A 25338-nucleotide genomic window follows, 5' to 3' on the forward strand; every position below is an offset into this window, starting at 1 on the left:
AGCATCCAAGATCAAACACAGTGGGCGGGATTCTCCAATAATGGGGCTATGTCCCCATGCCGGCATGAAAAACGGCGCCAACCATTCCGGCGTCAACGGTCCCCAATAATGTGGAATGCTCGGGAGCTAGGTTGGCGCCGGAGTGGTCCCCACAGCTCCAGCTGGCGCGGAACGGCCCGCGCGGGTTCGCTCATGCGCGGAACGGGCGGCGTATTTCCGTGCATGCGTGGGGGTTCCCTTCTCCGCGCCGGCCCCCGGCAATATGACGGAGCCCTACGGGGCATGGAGTAAAATAGGCCCCCATCGCGGGCCAGGCCACAGTGAGGGGCCTCCCCGGGGTCGGATCCCCCCGCCCCTTCCTCCAGGATAGCCCCCGCAGACTCACCTTCCAGGTCCCGCCGTGTGGGACCTGAGTAACCCACGGCGGCGGGACTCGGCCAAACTCATCGGCCACTCGGCCCATCGGGGCCCGGAGAATCGCCGCGGGGGGGGGGAGGCGCAGTTAGAGCTCCCCGACCTGCGTGGCGGGAACCCGCGGGCGCCTGAGAATCGGTGCCAGAGAATGGGGATGCCGACGGCATGGCGCGATTCTTGCCTTCCCCCAGGGATTCTCCATCCCGGCACCGGGTCGGAGAATCCTGGCCAATGTCACATTTGGTTAGAAATGAAAACGCCGACAATTTGCAGACCTTTCTCACGTTTCTCCTAACAATGTGTTGGGTGCAAAATTGCACTGGCGAGAAGGAATCATTATTATTCGAGAAGTGACACACCTGGCGGGATTCTCCGACCCCCCGCCGGGTCGGAGAATCGCCGGGGGCTGGCGTGAATCCCGCCCCCCCCCCGGTTGCCGAATTCTCCGGCACCAGATATTCGGCGGGGGTGGGAATCGCGCCGCGCCGGTTGGCGGGCCTCCCCCGGCGATTCTCCGGCCCGCGATGGGCCGAAGTCCCGCTGCTGGAATGCCTGACCCGCCGGCGAGAATCAAACCACCTCTCTTACCGGCAGGACAAGGCGGTGCGGGCGGGCTCCGGGGTCCTGGGGGGGGGCGCGGGGCGATCTGGCCCTGGGGGGTGCCACCACGGTGGCCTGGCCCGCGATCGGGGCCCACCGATCCGCGGGCGGGCCTGTGCCGTGGGGGCACTCTTTTCCTTCTGCCTTCGCCATGGTCTCCACTATGGCGGAGGCGGGAGAGACCCCCTCCAATGCGCATGCGCGGGGATGCCGTGAGCGGCCGCTGACTATCCCGCGCATGCGCCGCATGGCAAAGTCATTTCCGCGCCAGCTGGCAGGGCACCAAAGGCCTTTCCCGCCAGCTGGCGGGGCGGAAATGAGTCCGGCGCGGGCCTAGCCCCTCAAGGTGAGGGCTCGGCCCCCCAAGATGCGGAGAATTCCGCACCTTTGGGACGGCGCAATGCCGGACTGATTCGCGCCATTTTTGGCGCCGGTCGGTGGACATCGCGCCGATTGCAGAGAATTCCGCCCCTGTCCTGTAATCTGCACCTTTTAATATTCGAAGCATAACTTTGTTTTAGGAAATAAGGGGCTGAATTTTCTGTTTTGGGGAATATGCCCCCATGCTGTCGTAAAAACTGTGGCCTTTCACGACAGAAAAACTTGATACTGGCCCCCGCACGGGCCTACAGCGGACGCGCCGTGTTCCATGGCGGACTCAGACCACGGAGCACGACCTTCCAAATAGTGCCCCCAATCGGCCGCAGGCCCGTCACGGACCGCCCGCTCAAAATTAGCCCGTTGCCGTATAAGGCTCCCCCTGCCCTCCGATCGGTCCGCTCCTGACCATGGCAGACACGGACTGAGCCCGCAGCTGCCACGCTAGTATCCCGACGGGCAGGACCATGTTAGGTCCACGTCATCGGGAATTCGGCCGTTCGGGGCCGGTGAATGGTGGAGCGGGCCTTCAGCAATGGCCGCAGGTAGGGGATACACGGCGTGAGAGTACTCAGAGAGTACACTGCTTTCCGGGGCCTGGAGACTCGGGGAATTGCCGCCGGTCCCGATTCTGTGCGCAGTAATGGATCTTCCTCCCCGCCGCAGGCCGCGATTTTGGCATCGGGGTGCGGAGAATCCAGCTCAAGGTCTTTGTCAATTACAGGTTGCCATTTGAATTTATTTTACATGTATTGAGAAATGGACAGACTATTCCAGGGCTGATAATGTATATGCTCCTACATGTTGTTGTAATTCACTTGTTATTAACTAGCACTGTTGCCTTTCAGCACCAGGGACCCGGGTTGAATTCCAGCCTCGGCTGACTGTGTGGAGTTTGCACTTTCTCTTTGTGTTTGCATGGATTTCCTCCGGATTCTCCGGATTCTTCCCACAGTCCAATGGTGTGCAGGTTAGGCAGATTGGCCATGCTAAATTCTCCCTTAGTATGTTAGGTGGGATTGCAGGGTTGCGGAGGTAGGGTGGGGGCGTGGGCCTCGGTCGGGTTCCCTTTTCGAAGGGCCAGTACAGACTCAGTGGGCCGAATTACCTCCTTCTGCACTGTAGGGATTCTATAACATTGCATTTCTTCTCCATAATTCCTACTAAAACATTTCTTTTCTTTTGCAGCAAGTAACAGGCAGAAGTTTTGGTGATAAGGACTTTCGAACGGGTTTGGAAAATGGAATCTTACTTTGCGAGTAAGTAATCAATGCTTCTTTTCCAATAAATTTGTAAAACAAGCCAACCAGATAAAGTGAGAAATACCATTCGCCTTGGGCGCTGGGATTGATTTAGCTTTGACAAAGAAACATCGAACACGAAACGTTTGCTCTTTTCTCTCCCTACAGATGCTGCCAGACTTGCTGAGATTTTCCAGCATTTTCTCTTTCGATTGATTTAGCTGTTGGCTGCTTCTTTAAGTGCAGTTAGAGCTCTTGCATTCACAGCTTTTGCATCCTGTCTGAATTTTGCATAATAAGTTTTTACTGTATGAACTGAACATAGTTATTTATGACTTGCAGTGCTGAATTTGAAATAATTAGAACCCATTTCTGATTGAATAGAAAGGTAGGCTTGGTGAGGTCAGTTACTGACAAGAATGATGCACTTTCTTTTGTGCTAAATAAGGTTCTAGCCAAAGGGTGCAGTGACTGTTAGTTGACCTTTAATAAATAATGTAATAATGGTGTCTCCAAGCAGAAGTCACCTTGTGTAAAATATCTGTCAGAAAAGGAATTTACAGCCTGGATATTACTGTGTTCCACTATCTGGAACAAATATACAATCGGGATTGAGAGAAGCCATATGGTCATGCCCCCCGCCTGTATTGTGGCAGAAAGCTATCTTCTTAAAAGTGGTAGTGTTTACAAAAGAACAGCTGCAGTGATTCGGTGCCTGGTGAGGAGCCTTTCTATGTAATTGCATCTTAATCCTAACTCCACTTGTGTTGACACTAACAATTGCTGATACTGCTGCACCAATCGGAGCATTGTTGACCATATTTATAGGGTCGGTAAGGCAAGGATGTTTCGAGTCTGGTCAACATGCATGAAAAAGTAATTATTCTAATAACTCACATTATTTACTAATCCTGCAATTTCCTGACATTTGACGTGTGTACATGATTAAGCCACAGAATATTTGCCACAAACAGGCTTGACCATGAGCCAATCAAGTTGCTTATTTGCACGATGTGAGCACAGCTTGTGCACCAATAGTTTATGAGGTATATTTGCAGAATTTTTCAACAGATTCTGTTAACCTGATGATGAATCGACTGCACTTAAAAAATTAGTTATTAACAAAGGACAAACTAATATGTAGCAGATTAAATGCTGTGTCGTCTTGTGTACATAGGGCCAATCAATGCAAAAATTGCAAAAACCTGTATTATGCATTTCTACAGCAGGCTAAGAGAATGTTGTTGACAAACTTTTGCAATCATATGATGCTTATTTTATAAAGAATTTAGCCTGAATTCTCCTCTGTCGTGTTATGTACTCTGGGATAACAGGCTGCAACTGGATGCAGCTTTAACCAAAAGATACTCCAGACCTTGAAGTTAGTTCACTCTGATTTATTGAACCAGTAGCACAGTTAGCACAGTTCTCTATGAGTTTGACTCTCTGCTAACCTAAGTGTGGTTACTCTGTCTGACTGAACCAGACTAGCTCTTAGCCACGTGCTGGAGATGTGATACTGTAAATACACCCTGACTACTTTGTAGATGTTCATCAGTGGAACGAGCCGGAATGTGAGTGCCTCGTGCCTTTTATAGTGAGATACCACCCCTGAGTGTCCTGCCTGCTCATTGGTCATGTCCTGTTCTCTGTGTTCAATAGCTGCCTGTCTGTGCCTGTCTGTATATCATTATCTGCATGTCTGCATATCATGACATCCTCCTTCCATTGAAAGATGGTCAGGGCAGCACTTTTACCAATTTCTCTGTCCTTGCCATATCTGCGACCTGGTTAACTGAGTTGAAGATCACTAAATATAACAGGCACACAGTTGCCTAGCAACACATCTGCTAGCAGCAGGTGACCATCACTGCTCCAATGAAAATTCTGGCAGTGCGACAGGGGCACTGTTGTGTAGCACCTGAACAGGTAAAACAAGTTAGTGGAATGACAAGAACCCCTAAGATCAAGTTCGCTTTATAAACCTTGGTTTGCATCACCTAAAAGACGCATGAGAAAAACCTAGGGTGTAACTTTATGAAAAAAATGGTAAAGTGTCAGGGTGTGACTGAAAACCGGTGTGTTTCTCTCCAGAAACACAGCCGAGTTTTCGGACCAGATTTTCTTTCTGGCACTCAGTGCAGAGAGAATCAGGGAGCGTGGTCTGCTCCATCTGGTGGGGTGGGCCTGAAAGAGCAGGCAAGGCCTGCTCCACAGAGACCGGGATTCCATCTTTTTCGGTCACCCCGATCTGTGTTTAAAATAACTTCCCCCAACCCTCCCACAGACATGGAGGATCACCCCCACAAGCTTTGGGGTGACTCACCCCCCCCAACCCCCACCACAGGGGCATTGTGGGGGGACACCATCCCACTCACCCCCAGCCTGCGCTGTCATCAGTACCCTCCCTCTCCCCTCCCCCCACATTGTTATTGGAGCTATCTCCACTCTCTCCCCACCACATATAAGGGGAACCCCACCCCCACAGTGAATGAGGGTTACCCTTCCCACCAGAACCAATTTGGCAGTGCCCACTTCAGTGTCTCTGGTAGTGCCAGCTGGAATTTATGTCGATCTAAAACCCGATTGCTAAAGAGTGGCGTCCACTAGGCAGTCCTTAGTTTACAAGAGACTTCAGGGTGAGTACAACAAAGCCTTTCTGCCATAGTGCCCCCCCCCCCCCCCCCACCCCCGGTGCTACACACCAGTGTCTCTCTGGACAGCACTGTGCTGTGGGACTCAAGCAGTCACCGCAACAAAGGGCCGAAGTTCAAACGGGGAGGGAATGCGAGGTGAGGTCAGGGGTCGTGTCTCTAATGGGATGAAATTATGTAAACCAGACTCATCGCCCACACATCTGCAGCCATCTCATTAAAGGAACAAGCACTTCTGAATCCAATTCAAGAACTCAGCTTGGAGTCTTCAGTCAGATTTGGCACATGTCCTAAAATACCATGTGATGCAGACACAGGTAGAATCAGACAGCACTCACTGACAGGAAATGACAGGTCTGGTGGTAACAAAATGAAGTTTTTAACATCAATTACAAAGAATATCTGTGTATCTGTCGAAAATTTTACCTAATCTGTGTTTTTAACCATTGTCTTTTTGTAGAAGTCAGATTCCATTCATTGTTATGTCGAAGTAAATATCTGCAACGCACCATCTAAACCTTAAATTCTAAAGTGTTTTCCTGTTTGTCAGTTCATGAATACATCTTGGGCGAAATTCTCCGTTGGCTGTCGCCGAAATTGGGAAAGGCGACTGGGCGGAGAATTGGTTCCAACACCAAAATCACGGCAGCCGCTGGCTTGACGCCAAACCGTGATTCTCCATCACCTCGACAGTGGTGTCAATGTGTTCCGGAATGCACATACAGTAGACACCGTTTGCATGCCATTAGCGGGGCCTCCACGATTCTCCACCTCCGATTGGTCAAGTACCCGACGGCACAGTTCACCGTATGCTTTCTTGACTACCTTGTCCAATTGTGTTGTCACCTTCAAAGATCTGTGGATCTGTGGACCTGCACTTCCAGATCTCTCTGACTTTCTATATTCCTAAGAGTTTTGCCATTTACGGTATATTTCCCTTCTATGTTTGACCTACCAAAATGTATTACGTCACATTTGTCCTGATTAAACTCCATTTGCAATTTCTCTGCCCAAGTGTCCAACCTATCTATATTCTGCTGTATCCTCTGACAATCCTCAGCACTATCTGCCACTCCACCAACCTTGGTGTCATCCGCGAACTTACTAATCAGACCAGCTACATCTTCCTCCAAATCATTTATGTACACTACAAACAACAGAGGCCCCAGCACAGATCCCTGTGGAACACCACTAGTCACAACCTTCCATTCAGAAAAACACCCATTTACTGCTACCCTTTGCCTTCTGTGACCGAGCCAATTCTGTATCTATCTTACCACCTCACCTCTGATCCCGTGTGACTTCACCTTTTGTACCAGTCTGCCATGAGGCACCTTGTCAAAGGCTTTACTGAAGTTCATGTAAACAACATGGCGTGAGACTTGTTGGTTCTGTTAGGATCCTGGACGAGAACCCAACTATTTGCAATTTGTAAAACTGTGAGGAAATGTTACTGCACCATAGGAGTGATAACACTGACCAATAGGCATCTTCATGTGAAAACAATAATAATAATCTTTATTATTGTCACAAGTAGGCTTATATTAACGCTGCAATTAAGGTACTGTGAAAATCCCCTAGTCGTCCCACTCCAGCGCTTGTTCGGGTACACAGAGGAAAATTCAGAATGTCCAATTTACCTAACATCACGTCTTTTGTGGGACAAAACCAGAGCACCCAGAGGAAACCCACGCAGACATGGGAGAACGTGCAGACGCCGCACAGACAGTGACCCAAGCTGGGAATCGAACCTGGGACCCTGGCTCTGTGAAGCAACAGTGCTAACCACTGTGCTACCGTGCCGACCACACAACTGCAATTTAAACGCAGAATTCACCATATCAGCAACAAAGGAACCGCTGTACAGTGATCCGTCACAACAGTTCTTAAGTAAAAGAAAAAATCTTAACTTAAACCTTAAACCTGCCACTATATTCTAATTAAGCAAACCAGTATGATTAACACACTACTCATTTTTTTTAAATTTAAAGTACCCAATTATTTTTTTTTCCAATTAAGGGGCAATTTAGCGTGGCCAATCCACCTACCCTACACATCTTTGGGTTGTGGGGGTGAGACCCACGCAGAAATGGGGAGAATGTGCAAACTCCACATGGACGGTGGCCTGGAGCCGGGATCGAACCTGAGTTCTCGGAGTTGTGAGACAGCAGTGCTAAGCACTGTACCACCGTGATACCCCTTAAAATACTACTCATAAATAAAATTAACAACCAGGTTTTTTACTTGCTTTTCTCTGTACAGTATCTTTGGAGAGAGAACCTTAAAGGACCAAAACAGAAACATTCCGGTTCAGATTAAAATCCTAGGAAGAACTAACTTATTCAGACAGACCTGGCTCTTCTCTTAATTACATAATCTTTACCCAAAGCATAAGGCATTCTTCAGTCTCCTCCCACAATATGTCCCTTGACTTGTTTAGCCAGGGCCAAACACAATACCCCTCATAAATTATCTGCACCCCATTATTCCTTTAAACATAAACAATATTCCATTAGCTAGCTAGCTGCAAACAAGTAAATGGTTCTCAAATCTATTAGGAGAACAATTCACCTGCAAAATCAATGATTACCTCATTTCTACAACCCCCTAATCAGAGCTCTAACTGTCTTACTGTCTGTATGCATCTTAACCTAGGTTTTAGATTTAGATTTATTGTCACGTGTACCAAGGTACAGTGAAAAGTATTGTTCTTTAGACAGTCCAGGCAGATCGTTCCATACATGAAAAACATAGGACCTATGATAGATGTACGATGTAAATACATTGACATGGACATTGGTTAAAGCATAAAAAATATAGTGCTACAGCTGTCAAGAAGATGCGCAGAAAGATCAGTTCAGTCCATAAGAGGGCCATTCAGGAGTCTGGTAACAGCGGAGAAGAAGTTGTATTTGAATCTGTTGGTGCGTGTTCTCAAACCTTTTTTATCTTCTGCCCAATGGAAGAAATTGGAAGAGAGAATAACCCGGGTGGGAGGGGTCTTTGATTACATTGCCCGCTTTCTCAAGGCAGCGGGAAGTGTCGTCAGAGTCAATGGATGGGAGGCAGGTTTGCGTGATGGACTGGGCTGTGTTCATGACTCTGTAGTTTTTTACAGTCTTGGGCTGAGTAGTTTCCATACCAGGCTGTTATGGAGCCACATAGGGGGCGGGATTCTCCACTGGTGTGATTCTCCGTTTTGCCAGATCCCGGGGGTTTCCTGACGACGTGGGGCTGCCCCACAATTGGAAACCCATTGACTGGCCAGCATAATGGAGAATCCCGCCGCCGGGTCGAGGCTAAAAAGTGGCGTGGGGGGGAGGATATTCCAGCCCAGGATGCTTTCTATGGTGTATCTGTAAAAATTGGTAAGAGTCATTGAGGACATGCCGAATTCCCTTAATTTCTTGAGAAAGCATAGAAAGTTGTGCTTTCTTGGTCGTAATGTCGATGTGGGTGGACGAAGACAGATTGTTGGTGATGTGTACACCCAACAATTTGACGCTGTCAACCACGTCCACCATGGCACCATTGATGCAGACAGGGGCGTGGAGGACACTTTGCTTCCTGAAGTCGATGACCAGCTCCTTAGTTTTGCTGACATTAAGGGAGAGATTGTTGTCGTTACATCACGCCACTAGGTTCTCTATCTCCCTTCTGTATTCTGACTCATCGTTGTTTGAGATCCAATCCACTATGGTCATGTCAGTGAACTTGTAGATGGAGTTGGAGCCGAATTTTGCCACACAGCCGTGTGTGTATAAGGAGTATAGTTGGGGGCTAAGTGCACAGCTTTGCGGGGCCTGGTATTGAGGATTATCATGGAGGAGGTGTTGTTGTTTATCCTGACTGATTGTGGTCTATGGGTCAGGAAGTCAAGGATCCAGTTGCAGAGGGAGGAGCCGAGTCCTAGGTTTTGGAGTTTGGATATGAGCTTGGTTGGAATTATGATGTTGAAGGCGGAGCTGTAGTCAATGAACAGGAGTCTGACGTAGGAGTCCTTGTTGTCGAGATGCTCCAGCGATGAGTATAGGGACAGGGAGATAGCATCTGCTGCGGACTGATTGTGATGGTAGGCAAATTGCAGTGGATCAAGGCAATCTGGAAGGGTGGAGTTGATGTGTCTCATGACTAACCTCTCGAAGCACTTCATGATCATAGATGCTAGGGACATCAGTTGGTCGTCGTTTCGGCATGTTGCCTGGTTCTTCTTTGATGGCATTCTTCTTGAAGTAGGTGCGAACCTCGGAATGAGAAGAGAGAGGTTGAAGATATCCGTAAAAACAACCGCCAGTTGGTCCATACAGGAACTGAGTGCACAACCGGAGACTCCGTCAGGAGCCGTCGCTTTGTGTGGGTTCACTTTTGAGAAGGCCAATCTAAGTTCTGAGGCTGTGGCGGTAGGTATGGGTGTGTTCGAGGCAGTTGGGACAGTTGTCAACGGTTTGTTGGCTTCCTGTTCAAAACGAGCATCGAATGCATTGAGTTCATCAGGTGGGGTGCTCTGTTGCCAGAGATTCTACTCGGCTTTGCATTGTAGCCTGTTAAGTTGTTTAAGGCTTGCCGACGAGAGTTTGTGTTGTTAGTCTGGGACTCTAGACCCCCGCCATCCCATTGACCTCCCCGTGTGTGAGTGTCCCAATCAGTATGCGTTCCTCCATTCCCCTTCCCACCTTTCTTCCCTCGCGCGGGAAAAAAACCCGCGCTTTCCAAAGCCTACCCCGCCCCCTCTGGCGCAGCTCCTGTCGCGGCCTTGTCTCTCTCCCCCAGCCCATGTAACATTTCCTGCGCGTGATTGACCCCCTATATGCAACAGCCATCACACATCAATCCTCAAACATCCCCCTCACTCTCACAAACCCTCAGTTTGAGTCCAACTTTTCGGTTTATATGAAGGTCCACGCCTCTTCAGGCGTTTCGAAATAATAGTGTTGGTCCTTGTATGTGACCCACAGTCGCGCTGGCTGCAGCATTCCAACTCTCACTCCTTTCCAGTGCAACACCGCTTTGGCCCGGTTCAAAGCCGCTCTCCGCTTTGCAACCTCCGTACACCAGTCCGGGTATATTCGGATCTCTGCATTGTCCCACTTACTGCTCCGCTCCTTCTTGGCCCATTTCAGGACCCTCTCTCTGTCCGTGAACCGGTGAAATCTCACCACCATCGCCCTTGGCGGCTCATTTGCCTTGGACCTCCTCGCCAGCACCTGGTGTGCCCCGTCCAGCTCCAGCGACCTCAAAGGGGCCTCCGCACCCATCATCGCCCCGAGCATCGTGCTCGCGTATGACACGGCATCGGCCCCCTCCACTCCTTCAGGGAGACCCAGGATCCGCAGGTTCTTTCTCCTCGACCTGATATCCAGGTCTTCGAGTCTTCCCGCCCACCTCTTGTGTAGCGCCTCCACTCTCACCGCCAGGCCCAAGATCTCGTCCTCATTCTCACTGACTCTTTTCTGTACCTCCTGGATCTTTACCTCGTGGGCCTTCTGGGTTATACCTAGTCCTTCAATTGCCGACAGCATAGGCACCAGCATCTCCTTGTGCAGCTCCTCGAAGCAGCGCTTGATGAACTCCTGCAGCTCCGGCCCGCACTCCGCTTTGTCCCCGGCCCCCGCCATTTTGTTTTTTTTCCCTCGCTTCTCCCGCTGCTCCAATGCCGCTTATTTGGCCGTTTCACTTCTGCTCCAGTCCATAAAAGTTGAAGGGGGACTTCTCTCTTCCCTTCCCCACGGGTTGTCTTCGAAAAAAATTCCGTTGGGGCTCCTCTAACGAGCCCGGAAGTCCGTGATAGCGGGAGCTGCCGAATCATGCGGCTTAGCTCCGCATAGCCGCAACCGGAAGTCAAGGCAAGTTTTTTTTACACAGAGGGTAGCGGGTGCCTGGAACTCGCTGCCGGAGGGGGTTGTGGAAGCAGGGACGATGGTGACGTTTAAGGAGCGACTTGACAAATACATGAATAGGATGGGAATAAAGGGATATGGATCCCGGAAGTGTAGAAGATTGTAGTTTAGACAGGCAGCATGGTCGGCGCAGGCTTGGATGGCCGAAGGGCCTGTTCCTGTCCTGTACTTTCTTTGTTCTTTTGCCGTCTTCAGGTCCTGGCGTGGGGTCTTTGGTATTTTGGGGGTGTTTAGGCCTTGTGTGGGTTGCTGGCAGGGTCTTCCTGCGTCGGGCCTGGTCACATGATCGGATCGAGCGCCGATGGTCGGGTCGGCTGCACCTGAGATTGGGCCATGGAGGTGGCCTGGTCGGGCCTCCATGTCGATCCTCTTCTTTTCATTCTTCAGGTGGGTCAGGACACTGGACGGGCCTCTCCGGGTCGGATCATGTCGCATGGCTGGGTGGCGGGTTTGGGAGCCAGCTTTGGGAGCCGGTCGTGTGCTTCAGGAGCCGGGTCGAGTTCCAGGCGAGGTTGGGGTTGGGCCTCCTTGTTGGCCTCTTCCGCGTCCAGGTCGGGGTCGGGTTGCTGGTCGTTTCCTGCTGGGTGGGGTCGTGCCGGGTCATGTGAGTCGGTCCACGGAAGTCGGAGGATCTCCAGGCCTGTAAGTAAATGTAAAAGAACATGGTTAAAGATTATATTAGTGTTAAAATTCAGGTTTAAAAGGTTAGAATGGTTATAAAAGATGTAGGAAGAGGTCCAGCGCCATCTTGCTTTTAGCTTTTAATAACATTACTGCAAAAAATATAAAATTTTTTTTTTTTTTACATTCATCACAGTTCGCCGTTCCTAGGGATTCATTCTTGTATTCCTCTTACCACCTTTCATTGCTTTCAACTGAAAATGCATGATTATTATTGTGTGCAGGGACATCCTCAACCGAAGTGTAAATTCTTTCAGATTTCAAAATAGTCACTACTCTTCAAAGTTAAAACATTGTTTGTAGTGTTGTCTTTGGTTGTCAGAGAAGATAGGATTAATTACAATATATTTGATCTTCTTCATCAATGAAGTGAACCTGGAAGGGGTTTTAAGTTTTACTAACTCAAAGTGTGCTTTATTCAGCGATGAACAATACTGATTGGTTCAACAAAATTCTCCTCTCTCATTTTATTCATGCACTTTCAGTCTGTTTGGTTTGAAGCCTCTGCCCCATTGGGGAATCAATCAAACTAGTATATCCATCTTGAGGTGAGTGTTCTTTGGCCTTTGATGCTGGGGTTTCCAGTATAAATGACTAACAGTTCAAAGGCCTAGAAATTGAAATTAGTTTGGGTAAGTCTCAGTCAGTAATGGGAACAGATCCACAGGCTAAATCCATCCATATTTTGGCATTAAATTGATGTCTTCATTCAGAAATGCCTTAAGGAACTGGAAAATGAAATGCTGGACCAGTACAATATATGATGCTCCTTTAAAGTTGCTAAATTTTTGATGATAGTACACAAGGAGCTTTGCTCTGCATATAGTTCTACCCAATGTGGGTTTCTCGATGTGGCCACTCGAGGGTGTAATTTACTTTGCATGTTATTTTTAGCATGTTGACTATTTGTCGTAATGATTTCTCTAAGGATTGCTCATCCTCCATGCCTCACAACCTTGCACTTCCCCCATCAGTTGCTTGGAAGAGATTGCCATTTTCAACTTCAATGAGCAATATGACTAGGGAAAGGAATACACAAGGTGATTTCCTGTTGGCTTCCTCGTGTGTGCTTAAAGGAAACACCATTGGCCGTGGCTTTTAACCCTGATCATCGACCCCAATCTGAGCCTGGGGCAACTCGGCCGGGGTGATCACCCCTTGAGGTCTCAAATGAACTCACTGCACCAGTTGATTATTGCCCCAATTTCTCCATGGCATTTTACCACAGTCATTATTTTAAATAAGTTAATGGTTCCAGTTTAAAATAAGGGATTTATATTAACTAGTGTGCTAAAATTAGCACACTGAGGAAATTAAGCCCCTGAGTGTCAAAGTGAAGAAGTGATTAATTTTTATTGCTGAGATTTTCTAACTTTAAGCACCAATTCACTGAAGGATTAATTAAGAAGAGGACCGACAAATTAAGTTACATATCTACAGACACTTATCAGTAACACAATTTTGGAGCAGAATTCATAATGCATCCCTCTAAGGGTTACATCAGGATAATCTGCACATTTTGAGAGATAACATTAACATAAGAACAGAAGAAATAGGAGGCAGAGTAGGCAATTCAACCGCTTGAGCCTTCTCTGCCAATAAGATCATGGCATTTCTGATTGTGGTCTTAACTCCACTCTCATGCCTGCCCCATTGCCCTTGACACCCTTGTAGATCAAAATCTGTCCAACTCAGCCTCGATTATATTCAGTAATGCAGCCTCCACAGCTTGCTAGGGAAGAGAATTCCACACACAAATGACGCTCTGAGAGAATAAATTCCTCCTCATCTCTATCTTCAATAGATGATTTCAGTTTTTTAATACATGCCACCAGTTCTCGATTACCCATGAGATGAAATGTTGGGGCGGCACGGTGGCACAGTGGTTAGCACTGCTGTCTCACTGCACCAGGGATCTGGGTTGAATTCCGGCCTTGGATGACTGTCTGTGTGGAGTTTGCACTTTCTCCCCTGTGTCTGCGTGGGTTTCCTCCGGGTGTTCGGGCTTCCTCTCATTGTCCAAAGATATGCGGGTTAGGTGGATTGGCCATGCTAAATTACCCCTTAGTGTCCAACAGGTTAGGTGGGGTTATTGGGTTTTGGGGATAGGGTGGGGCGTGGGTCTAGGTAGGTGCACCATAGTACAGCACGGTAGCACAGTGGTTTGCACTGTGACTTCACAGCACCAGGGTCCCAGGTTAGTTTCCCGGCTGGGTCACTGTCTGTGCGGAGTCTGCATGTTCTCCCCGTGTCTGCGTGGGTTTCCTCCGGGTGCTCCGGTTTCCTCCCACTAGTCCCGAAAGACGTGCTGTTAGGTAATTTGGACATTTTGAATTCTCCCTCTGTGTACCCGAACAGGCGCCGGAATGTGGTGACTAGGAGCTTTTCACAGTAACTTCATTGCAATGTAAGGCTACTTGTGACAATAAAGATTATTATATTATTATTTTTTAAAAAGGGTAAGTGCAGACATCTTCTGCACTATAGAATTCTATGATCCTCTCAGCATCTACCCTGTCAGGACCCTCCTACTCTAATGGGTGGAATTCTCTGTTCCTGAGACTAATAATAATAATAATCTTCATTAGTGCCACAAGTAGACTTACATTGCAATGAAGTTACTGTGAAAAGCCCACAGTCCGCAGCCGCCATGCTGGGTTCCCGACCGCTGAGACCAACGTCAACCGCGCGGTCGGGAATTCGGCCCATCGGGGGAGGGCCTTCAGGTGACGCGCTAACGCCGTCCCAGTGGCGCGCAACGCAAAGACATCATTTTGGAGGAGGCAGAGGATACAAAACCTGCGTGAAAACAGGCACTGCCCCCAATTTCGGCATCAGAAGGGATTCTCTGCCTGATCGGCGATTACGGAATTGGCGCGGGGAATGGTTAATCCCGCCCTAAGTGTTGGCACCAGAGCAGGATTTGTGGAGTTCTACGACAGCAAAACTGCACCACACCTTGACCGATTCAGTGACTGCTGAGGGGCTAGCACCGGCACCACGTGGAACACAATCGACTTCAGTGAGAAACGGTGCCGGATTCACCGGATTGGCGATTGACACTCAGGAGGCCAACAAACTGCCGCGACATATACACACTTCACTCCCCAAACACACCATCCCAGCCAACAAGATGGCAGCGAGGAGAGCGGCACTCCGTTTCACTGATGCTGAGGTCGAGACCCTGCTAGATGCCGTGCAAGAGAGGCGGACGACCCAGTACCTCGGCCTGGGACTCCCAGAAGGTGGTGGCACAGTCGCAGAATGATGTGGCGTAGTCCCAAGCGAAGACGGTCCACTCCCTGTGCTCCATGGCCGCGAGAATGCAGACCCTGGTTGAGATGGCAGCGGACCTCCAGGACTGACAATGGCAGATGGCGGTGAAGCCTCAGGGAATAGCTCGGGGGACATCGGGCACCTGTGCCGGTGACTCCTGCTGGAACACTGCAGCACCTCAGACTTCGCCCTCCCATTCCTGTCCCTGGCGCATCTGGTGGGCAGCGGGCAGCGGGCAGCCCCCCCCCCCCCCCCCCCGCCCATCGATGAACCTGGAGGCAATCAGAGCGTCCTGCTCACGTTGGTCCTGGCGCACACGTTGTGCGGCTTCCCGTGCCTGCCTAGGCCCAATGTCCTGCCCATCATCCCAGGACTGGCTTTCATTCTCCTCCTCCAGCACATTGCCTCTCTCCTCTACGATGTTGCGGAGGATGCAGCAGGCCGCAACTATGCGGGTGACCCTCTCAGCATCATACTGGAGGGCCCCTCCAGAGTGGCCCAGGCACCTGAACCCCATCTTCAGGAGGCCGAAGCACTGCTCGATCGCACTCCTGGTTGATGTATGGGCTTTGTGCTGCGGGTCCCCGCGTCCATCTGCGGCCTCCAGATAGATGTCATCAGCCACAACTGCAGCGGATAACCCGTCACCCAGGAGCCAACCCCCCAGACCGGGGTGCCCCTCGAAGAAGCAGGAATCGTGGAGTGTGCCAGGATGAAGGCGTCGTGCACACTGCCTGGGCATCGGACGCAGACGTGCATGATGCGCAGCTAATGGTCACACAACAGCTGCACGTTCATCGACTGCAACCCCTTTCAGTTTGTGTAGAGTGGCCTGTCATCTGCAGGTGCTCGTAGGATGACATGCATCCCGTCAATCATCCCCTGGACCTGGGGCATCTCAGTGATGGTGGTGAGCCCTGCTGCCCGTCCACATTTAAATGGATGTATTGTACCAACTGGGCATATAAGGCCTCCGTGGCAGCGCAGATGCACCTGCGCACTGAGCTCTGTGAGATCCCGGACAAATCCCTTATGGTGTCTGGAAGGACCCTGTCAAATAAAGGTTCAGGGCGACCGCCATCTTGACGGTGGTGAAGTGTGTATATGTCGCTGCCATCTTGTTGGCTGGGATGGTGTGTGTGGGGAGTGAAGTGTGTATTGACAGCCATCGGGAGCAGGTGTCCTCCCCCATTCCCCACGGTGTCATGATCTGGCAGATATGTCGCCCTGTTCCCCTGCTCAACCGGAGTCTTTGATGGCATGACTGGTCCGCAGGTCCCTGAATGACGGGCGCTGCCGGTACACGCGGGGCTGCATGCGGCGTCTCCTTTGCACCACCTCCTCCTTTTCCTCGGCCTGTTGGACAGCCAGCTCTCCATCCTGAGCCTCCTGTTCCTCTGGGGCACATTCTGCTGCTGCAGCTTCCTCCTCTTTGAGCAACTCCAGCTCGTACAGCCTTAGTGCATCCTCCAGGGTTGCAGCGACCAGGAGGAAGGCCACCATTGCTGGTTGTATACTAATATCCATTATCTGCCAGGGGTGAAGGCAGATATGTAAGCATAGCGCGTTCCCCTGTGTCCAACCAGGTCCAACGGGCTACACTGTGGCAGGTGCCGGGGTTTAGATATTTCAGTAAGCTCAGGGAAGGTGTAAAAGAGGGGGAGGGGTGGCATTGTTAGTCAGGGACAGTATTACGGTGGCAGAAAGGACTTTTGATGAGGACTCGTCTACTGAGGTAGTATGGGCTGAGGTTAGAAACAGGAAAGGAGAGGTCACCCTGTTAGGGGTTTTCTATAGGCGTCCGAAAAGTTCCAGAGATGTAGAGGAAAGGATTGCAAAGATGATTCTGGATAGGAGCGAAAGCAACAGGGTAGTTGTTATGGGGGACTTTAACTTTCCAAATATTGACTGGAAATGCTATAGTTCGAGTACTTTAGATGGGTCCGTTTTTGTCCAATGTGTGCAGGAGGGTTTCCTGACACAGTATGTAGATAGGCCAACGAGAGGCGAGGCCGTATTGGATTTGGTACTGGGTAATGAACCAGGACAGGTGTTATATTTGGAGGTAGGTGAGCACTTTGGTGATAGTGACCACAATTCGATTACGTTTACTTTAGTGATGGAAAGGCATAGGTATATACCGCAGGACAAGAGTTATATCTGGGGGAAAGGCAATTGTGATGCAATGAGGCAAGACTTAGGATGCATCAGATGGAGAGGAAAACTGCAGGGGATGGGCACAATGGAAATGTGGAGCTTGTTCAAGGAACAGCTACTGCGTGTCCTTGATAAGTATGTACCTGTCAGGCAGGAAGGAAGTGGTCGAGCAAGGGAACCATGGTTTACTAAGGCAGTCGAAACACTTGTCAAGAGGAAGAAGGAGGCTTATGTAAAGATGAGACATGAAGGTTCAGTTAGGGCACTCAAGAGTTACAAGTTAGCTAGGAAGGACCTAAAGAGAGAGCTAAGAAGAGCCAGGAGGGGACATGAGAAGTCTTTGGCAGGTAGGATCAAGGATAACCCTAAAGCTTTCTATAGATATGTCAGTGATAAAAGAATGACTGGGGTAAGAGTAGGGCCAGTCAAGGACAGTATGGGAATTGAACCGTGCTGCTGGCCTGCCTTGGTCTAAGATCATTTGCTCTAAAAGTAGGATAGTTTTTTAAAAATGAATAGTATTTAAGGTAGTGCAGACTTGCCGGAGGACAAGGAGAAGCTGAAACAAACCTGATGATACAGCTTTCTGTGACGACATCAATCAGAGTCTGCAGGGGTTCTAACAGGAGCCAAATCTGCTCTGGAAAGCAAATATTACTCTGTGCCATTCGGATGTACGATGGATTGAGAGCTGTATGTTTTTCCTTTCTCGTTGTTTAATTGGGAATAGAGATAGTAATTAAGGCTATAGTATTTACTGTACTGAGTAGTATTGTTTAAGGGTAATTATAAGATATTTTCAGGTGTGAGGTTAAAGATTTTAATACTGTGTTAATAATAAAGTTTTGTTTTAAAAATCCCAAATCCCTATTTCTCCGTGCAATCACTTCTGGAGTGAAGTATTCTTTCCGCCCAGTCTTACAAAATAAACTAAAATATTTGGGTTTCGGACCAGTATCCGAGCCACTGTTGGGGTCTGGTCTGGTGTCGTAATAATTTTGGTTCCTTCGATGGTTGCTACCGATATTTGGCACCCCGTCGTCACCAGCTTTGATGGAGTAAAATTTTTAGTTTCTTAATCCTTTTCGGATATCTGCACACAGATTGATGATTTTTCTGTTTCTTTTAAACTTCTTTGGGAGTCTGCTAGCGTGGTCCGCCCTCCTCATCGTCAGTTTCTAAAAAAAAAAGGATAGGTTTGCAGACCACAAAGGTAGAAACAAACAAGAGCTTTATTGGAAAGTTGTTTACAGCCTGTTAGGATAGACTGCTTGCGCAAATGGCCGATGACATCATCAATGTGTTACATGGTCACAAGTCCGCTCTTGTTCCAACTAGGAACAAATATGAGTACATAACAGATCCGACAGATAGATACTCAGGATGGTTTCCCTTGTACGGAAGTCTAGAACCCGGGGCCAAAGTTTAAAAGTAAGGGGTCTGCCATTTAAGACAGAGATGAGAAGGTATTTTTCTCTCAGAGGGTAATTAGACTTTGGAATTTTGTTCTCCAGAGAGCAGTAGAGGCTGGGTCATTGAATACATTTGGGGCTGAGAGAGGTAGATTTTTGATCGACAAGGGATGGGGGGATAGGCAAGAATGTGAAGTTAAGGCCACAACCAGATCAGTTGTAATCTTATTGAATAGGAGGGTAGGCTGAAGGGGTCGAATGACCTACTCCTGATCTCATTTCTTAGATTTAGAAGCTGAGGACTGTTTCTTTACAGTAGAGAGTTGAACAAGAGATTTAATAGATGTGTTCAAAATTATGATGGATTTTGATAGATTAAATAAGAAACTGTCCAGTGGCAGGAGCATTGATAACCAGAGAAGAAGGTTAACGTAATTGGTAAAAGGCCAGGGTGGAGATGAGCAGATTTTAAATAAAGAAACCCAGCATGTTTTGGTGATCTGGAATGCACAGCTTGAATGGTAATAAAGATGATTCAGTAATAACTTTCAAAAGAGATCTGGTTAAATTCTTCAGGGGCAGGAATTTGCAGGATAATGGGCAAAAGCAGGGAAGTGGGACTAACTGGATTGCTCTGTCAAAGAGCCAGCACAGACACGATGGGTCAAAAAGCCTCATTCTCTTATTCTACAAGAGGCAGAAAGTTTGGATAGGGGAATTCAAGAATTTAGGCCAAAGCAGCGAAGGCATAACCATCAGTCGCAGAGCAAACAAGATGGGAAGAAGCAAGGCTCAGGAAAGATTTAAATACAAGGATGAAATTTGGGTGTCGTGAGCCAGTGGCTAATGTAGGGCTAATGAGGATAGGAGTGATGAGTGAGCAGAACTTGAATATGGATATCTGCAACTGAGCTTTGGATTTACTCAAGCTTATGGAGGGTGGCAGATGGGAGCCAAGTGAGGAAAGCATTGGAATAATCAAGTCTGGAAGTAACAAAAGCATATTGAGCGTTTCAGAGGCAGAAATGCTGAGGAAAGACTAGATATGGGAAACGTTACAGAGATGGAAGGAAACCATCCTGTTGAGGAATATGGGGACATATGTCCAGTCCAGGGTCAAATAGGACGTCAAACAGTCTGATTCAGCCTCAGACAGCTGCCAGTTGCTAGGGAATGGAATTTGTGTCAGGACTGAAGAAAATGGTTTTGTTCTTCCACAAGAACACAAATTAGAAGTAGGCTGTTCAGTCCATTGAGTCTGCTCTGCCATTTGATAAGTATATGGCTGATTATTACATCGACTCCACTTTCCCTTAATCCTAGATTCCTTAATCCTAGATCCACCTAAGTCAGTCTTGAATATATTCAATTACCCAGTTTCCACTGCTCTCTGAGGTAGAGAATTCCATAAACAAAAGACCCTCAAACTGGGTCCCCTAGTTCTAGACACCCCCACAAGGGGAAGCATCCACTGTGTCATGTCCCTTCAGGATCATATATATTCCAATAAGATCACCTTTAATTCTTCTAAAGGTATAACTCAATCAGTTGACTGAATCTTCATTGAACTGTTTCTAATACAACTAAAAGTAAAGAGTACTCCAAATGTGATCTAACTAACGCCTTGCCCTGCATTGCACTGTTGCTGCACTGCTTCCCCAATTTTAAATTCGACTCCCTTGCAATAAAAGGCACTATTCCATCTGTATTCCGAGTCACTTGCTGTACCTATATTACAACTTTTTGACTTTTATATCCCAGGGTGCTCAAATCCCTCAGTTTTCTATTCACCCTGCCAAAATAGACAAGTTCACATCGTCCCACATTTTACTCATCTGCAAATTTTCCCCCAAATCACTGAACATATCTAAATCCCTTTGTGAATGCTTCATGTCATCTTGACAACTTACTTTCCCATCTACCTTTGTGCCATCAGCAAATTTAGCAACCATACATTTGGTCCCTTCATCCCTCCCTTCATCCAAGTTCCTAATGATGTGGAGATGCTGGCGTTGGACTAGGGTGAGCACAGCAAGAAGTCTTACAACACCAGGTTAAAGTCCAACAGGTTTGTTTCGAATCACGAGCTTTCAGAGCACAGCTCCTTCCTCAGGTGAAGGACGTCTTACCAAGTTCCTAATGTTTAGCTGCAGAAAATTTAAGCTCATTTAGGTCTGGATGTTGGATGAGCAGTCTGACAACATGGTGATAGTAGAGGGCATCAAGAATGTGACAATGAGGTAGAACTGAGAAACAGGAGGGAATAGAGGATAAATCTTCATGGGGCTCAAGTGTAGCAGTGGAAAGAAAATCCACCGACTAAAACAGAGTAGGCAAGAGCCGACCCAGAGTTAGGTTGCTTCATTCAGCCAGAAAACAGGAGAAGGGTAGAAGATCTGTGCTTTTGGAACAATAAATATGTTAAAAGAATATATTTTTAACAAATTGATTACTTCTTCTTTATGACAACACGTTTAGGAAACATAAATGCTACAAATACTGTCCAGATTCTATTCTGCCTGCTTGTTCTTATCAAATAGCAATTTTGAATACTGAAATGTGTTTTTTGCTTCTATTGGACCACACTTAGCACTTGTCACACATTCGAGGACAACTGCCTATCCTATATCCTATCCTATACAAACCCTGTCTGATCCTCCCAACTACCTGCGGAAGGCACTCCTCCAACCGAAGCGGCAACACTTCGGCAAGAATCATGGTATCCACATTCAAGAGATATTGGCCGATATGACCCACACTCCACTGGGTCCTTATCCTTTTATAACAACAACGAAATAGATGCCTATCCCATTGTCTCCAGAAGTGCCCCTAGCTACCATGTCCTCAAACATTTCCCCAACAGCAGGTGCCAGCCTATCCAAACATTTCTGAGAAAATTCCACCGGGAACCCACCCGTTTGCATCTTCCCTACCGCTGCCTGAACGTCCTCAATCCCCACTGGCTCCTCCAATCCTGTCCGATCTTCCTCTACCACCGTGGACACTCCAGCCCCTCCAAAACCTCCGTCATATCCGACTCATCCCCCAGGGGCTCTGACCTATAAAACCTCTTATAAAAGTCCTCACATGCCCTATTCATCTGCTCCAGCGCAACCACCAGCACCTTCACCCCATCCCAAACCTGAACAATCTCCCGGAAGACCGCCTGCCGGTGGGCCTGTCCTGGCAGCAAGTGACTAGCCTTCTCCCCATACTCATACACCACACCCGTCGCCCGCCTCAACTGGTGCACCGCTATCCCTGTGGACAAAACGTCAAACTGCAGCTGCAGTTCCTTTATACTGCTCAAAGGTTCCGGAATGGGATCTTTCGAATATTTCCCATCCACTTCCAAATTTTTGTCAACCAAACGCTGCCGCTCCTCTCTTGCGTCTCTATCTCCCTATCCACTTGTGCCTTAAACTGGATAAGGAACGAATAGTTGAACTCAAGGAACAAATAGGTGAGCGGGTGGTGAAGATCAAGGAGAAATGGGAAGCGGGTTGGGAGGGGAGATCAATTGGGGAGTATGGTGTGAGGGACTGCATAGGGTAAACATGTGCCTCCTCTTGTGCAAGGATGAGCCAGACACAGTTTAAGGTGGTGCACAGGGTGCATATGACTCGGGGGAGAATGAGTGGGTTTTTTCAGGGGGTAGCAGGTGAATGTGAGAGGTGTGGGCGAATCACGCGCACATGTTTTGCGGGTGTGAAAAATTTGGAAGATTCTGGGTGGGGGTGTTCGCAGTCTTAGCCAGGATAGTGGGGGAGGTGGTGTACCCAGACCCTTTGGTGGCGATATTTGGGGTTTCAGAGAAGCCGGGGCTCATGGAGAGGAGGATGGCCGATGTTGAGGACTTCGCCTCTCTGATTGCATGGCGGCGAATTTTCGAGGGAAGTTAGATCGGTCCGTCTTCTCAGTTTGGTCCATGTGGGAGGGGCTTGTGTCCCCTCAGTGGGTGACCCACCACCCCGTTCCTTCTCTGCTGTTTGCGAGCTCCCTTTCATCCAGGCGGCGTTCCCTGTCCCCCCTTCCTACCCCCTGTTCTGATCCCCCACTTCGCTAGCTGTTCCCCCCCTGGCCCCTGCTGGTTAGCTGCTGGTTGCGAATGTTATACGTTTCTGTTGTATGAAGAATCAAAAGTCCTGTTCCTTTTCACCAAACACTATTTATTTCACTTCCACAGCCTCTGCACAAAACTCTTAACAACTCACCACCTGACACAAGGGCCACCTGAAGCCCCTTTACACATCAGTGTCAATCATTGGATACTTAACATAAATGAGACAACTAATTGCAATGTCTCTTAATGCTTTACTTAACTCTTAACCCATTACTTAACAGTCTCCCCTTCCTTGGAGAAAAAATAATTAGGTGAAAACAAAATTTAAAGAAACTCAAAAACACACACGCAATTTCCCCCCTTCTTTTTTTTCAATTTTTTTTTTTGGAAACATAAAGTCACAGAAACAGGCGCCCTTCATTAACAATATCCAAAAGTTAAATTTCTGTCAATATCTGAGATATACAAAAGGCCATATCCACCGCCTCTACAAAGCTTAACGTCTCAGCAGCTTTCGACCACTTTCCTTATTTTTTTTGTTTCCCACACAAGAGGACAATATTTACCATTGTTCCCCAAGAGGAAAATTATAAACCTCCTGTGCTTGATTTGCATAGGACGCATCACTATAAACTATAAATTTCAAGTGCCTACGGTCACCAAAAGCGGGAACCTCAAAACACACTCCTGCATTTTTAGTTTGGCCAAACGCTTTATTTGCTCTTATTATGTCTTCCACTTTGTCATCATTCATTTTTGCACTCAACTCTAAGACATCAAAACTCACGTCCGGTCTAGTCTGTCTACCTAACCAATTCAGTTGCCCAATTAAACTTTGCAGTTGCTCTTTTCCATCTTTGAAACCTTGCATCTTTTTGTGAAAACCCGGCCACGACTAATTGCTATTGGGCTGATGCTTTCCAAATAAGATTGCTGACGTAAAGTTGCCCCTAACCTTGTCTGTCCGATTTCCAGTCCAATATATTTAAATGCACCGGAAGCCTGACCTCCGACCCTGAATTCTTTCCTCAAACCAGAGATTACAAAAGTTTCAAAATCACTAGTCCCACCCCACAAAAAGTATTTGACATACATCATAAAGATGCCAGAAAGGTTCCCTTTATAGTGCAAGTAAAACATTACCAGATCTACTTTCAACTGGTAACAGCCTAACTTTAACAAAACTGACCTTACCGAAAAATCCCAGACTCTAAATGCAACATTTAAACCACATACACATTTATTCTACTTCCAGAATACCCCTTCTGTGTTAGCTGCTTCTTTAGGAGGACGGAGAAAAATGTCTCTCTGGAGCTGATGCCCCTGCAAGAAGGCAGCTTTCATATCTATAGATTTGCATTCCCATGCCTTTGTGGCTAAAAGAAGATCTTTAAAATTAACCTTTCCTGCTGTGGGTGAATCTACCCTTAAATCCTGATCTTCTAAGCTTTCTTCAAATCCCCTTGCCACAAGACTGGCCTTTGCCTTATATGTTCCATCCGGAAGAACCTTTTCCGTGCAAATCCATCTGTGGGACAGAGCTCTTTGTCCCCTATTGGTACTTCTGTGTATACCCCAAATTCACTCCAACTGTGCAGTTCTTGCTGTTTAGCATCTTTGATAACTTTTCATATAATTTATTGGAAGCCACCAAAATCTCACGTGCATGTGGGCTTCTACTCCAATTAGTATTCATAGTCTTACTCATGTTCCGAGACCTTGATAAACTACGTCCCCTCTCCCACCTGGTAACTTGTTCTATACTGCTACTGCTTGATCTTTCCTATCTGCTGTGGGATGTCCTTTCAAAATACTCGACCTTTTCCTGCGGACCGGTTCACTAACCGATGTACTACCTGAACTGGCACTGCGTTTCTGTGACCTCCGTTTTTTAACTTTGTGTTCCCAATCCATTGTCTTAACTCCCTCCCCTGAATGCTGTACATTCAACCAATGTTTATACTTTCCAGTGGCCTTCCCTGCTCTAATAACAGTTGCATCCTTCCATTGACTAGACCCTTCAGGCGAGTATGTCACCTTTGTACCAACTTTTGGTAGTTGTCCTTTTGGAAAAATGGCCTTATCCCAAATCTTAAGGTCCAGAGCCACAATGTTGTTAAAATCCCTGGCCAAAGGTAGGGTTACTATCGGTCGTGCTGGTGTCCTTCTGTACTTCCTACAAACTTCACAGCAATCACTCACCTGTTCTATCAGTTTAGTATAGTCTTCATCCCTTACCCCTGCATCCTTTAATAAATTTTTCAGCCTCTGAGGAGTCGGATGTGAAAATTACCTATGCAGTTTTAATACAACAAACTTTTTATCAGCGAAAGTCCCATTTTCAACTGCCATTAACACATCCTTAACCACTTTACTTGAAATATTATTTTTCAATAATGGAATACAATAGTGTCCCGACTGTGTAAATTGTAAGTCCACCGTCTTTCCAAAAACCGTTGCCGTATCCTCTTCCATATCCAGTTTCATGTGTGCTTTCTTCATCGACGGTCTGCTCAGAAGCAAAGGTATCTCACTTGATACAACATCCGTGCTAATGAAATGATT

The 25338-nt window shown here is 47.7% G+C and overlaps 1 protein-coding gene across 11 annotated transcripts in view; it reads left to right on the forward strand.

The window, feature by feature from the left end:
- The window catches only part of LOC140408856 (LIM and calponin homology domains-containing protein 1-like), a 566047-nt gene that overhangs the window by 227961 nt on the left and 312748 nt on the right, over positions 1-25338 (forward strand). For all 11 annotated transcript variants that reach the window (XM_072496648.1, XM_072496651.1, XM_072496649.1 and 8 more), the window contains exon 2: positions 2581-2651. In XM_072496648.1, the coding sequence (XP_072352749.1) occupies positions 2581-2651 (71 nt within the window). The remainder of the gene's footprint in view (positions 1-2580; positions 2652-25338) is intronic.

The sequence above is a fragment of the Scyliorhinus torazame genome, chromosome 3, assembly GCF_047496885.1.
Source record: "Scyliorhinus torazame isolate Kashiwa2021f chromosome 3, sScyTor2.1, whole genome shotgun sequence".
NCBI classification, from domain to species: domain Eukaryota; kingdom Metazoa; phylum Chordata; class Chondrichthyes; order Carcharhiniformes; family Scyliorhinidae; genus Scyliorhinus; species Scyliorhinus torazame.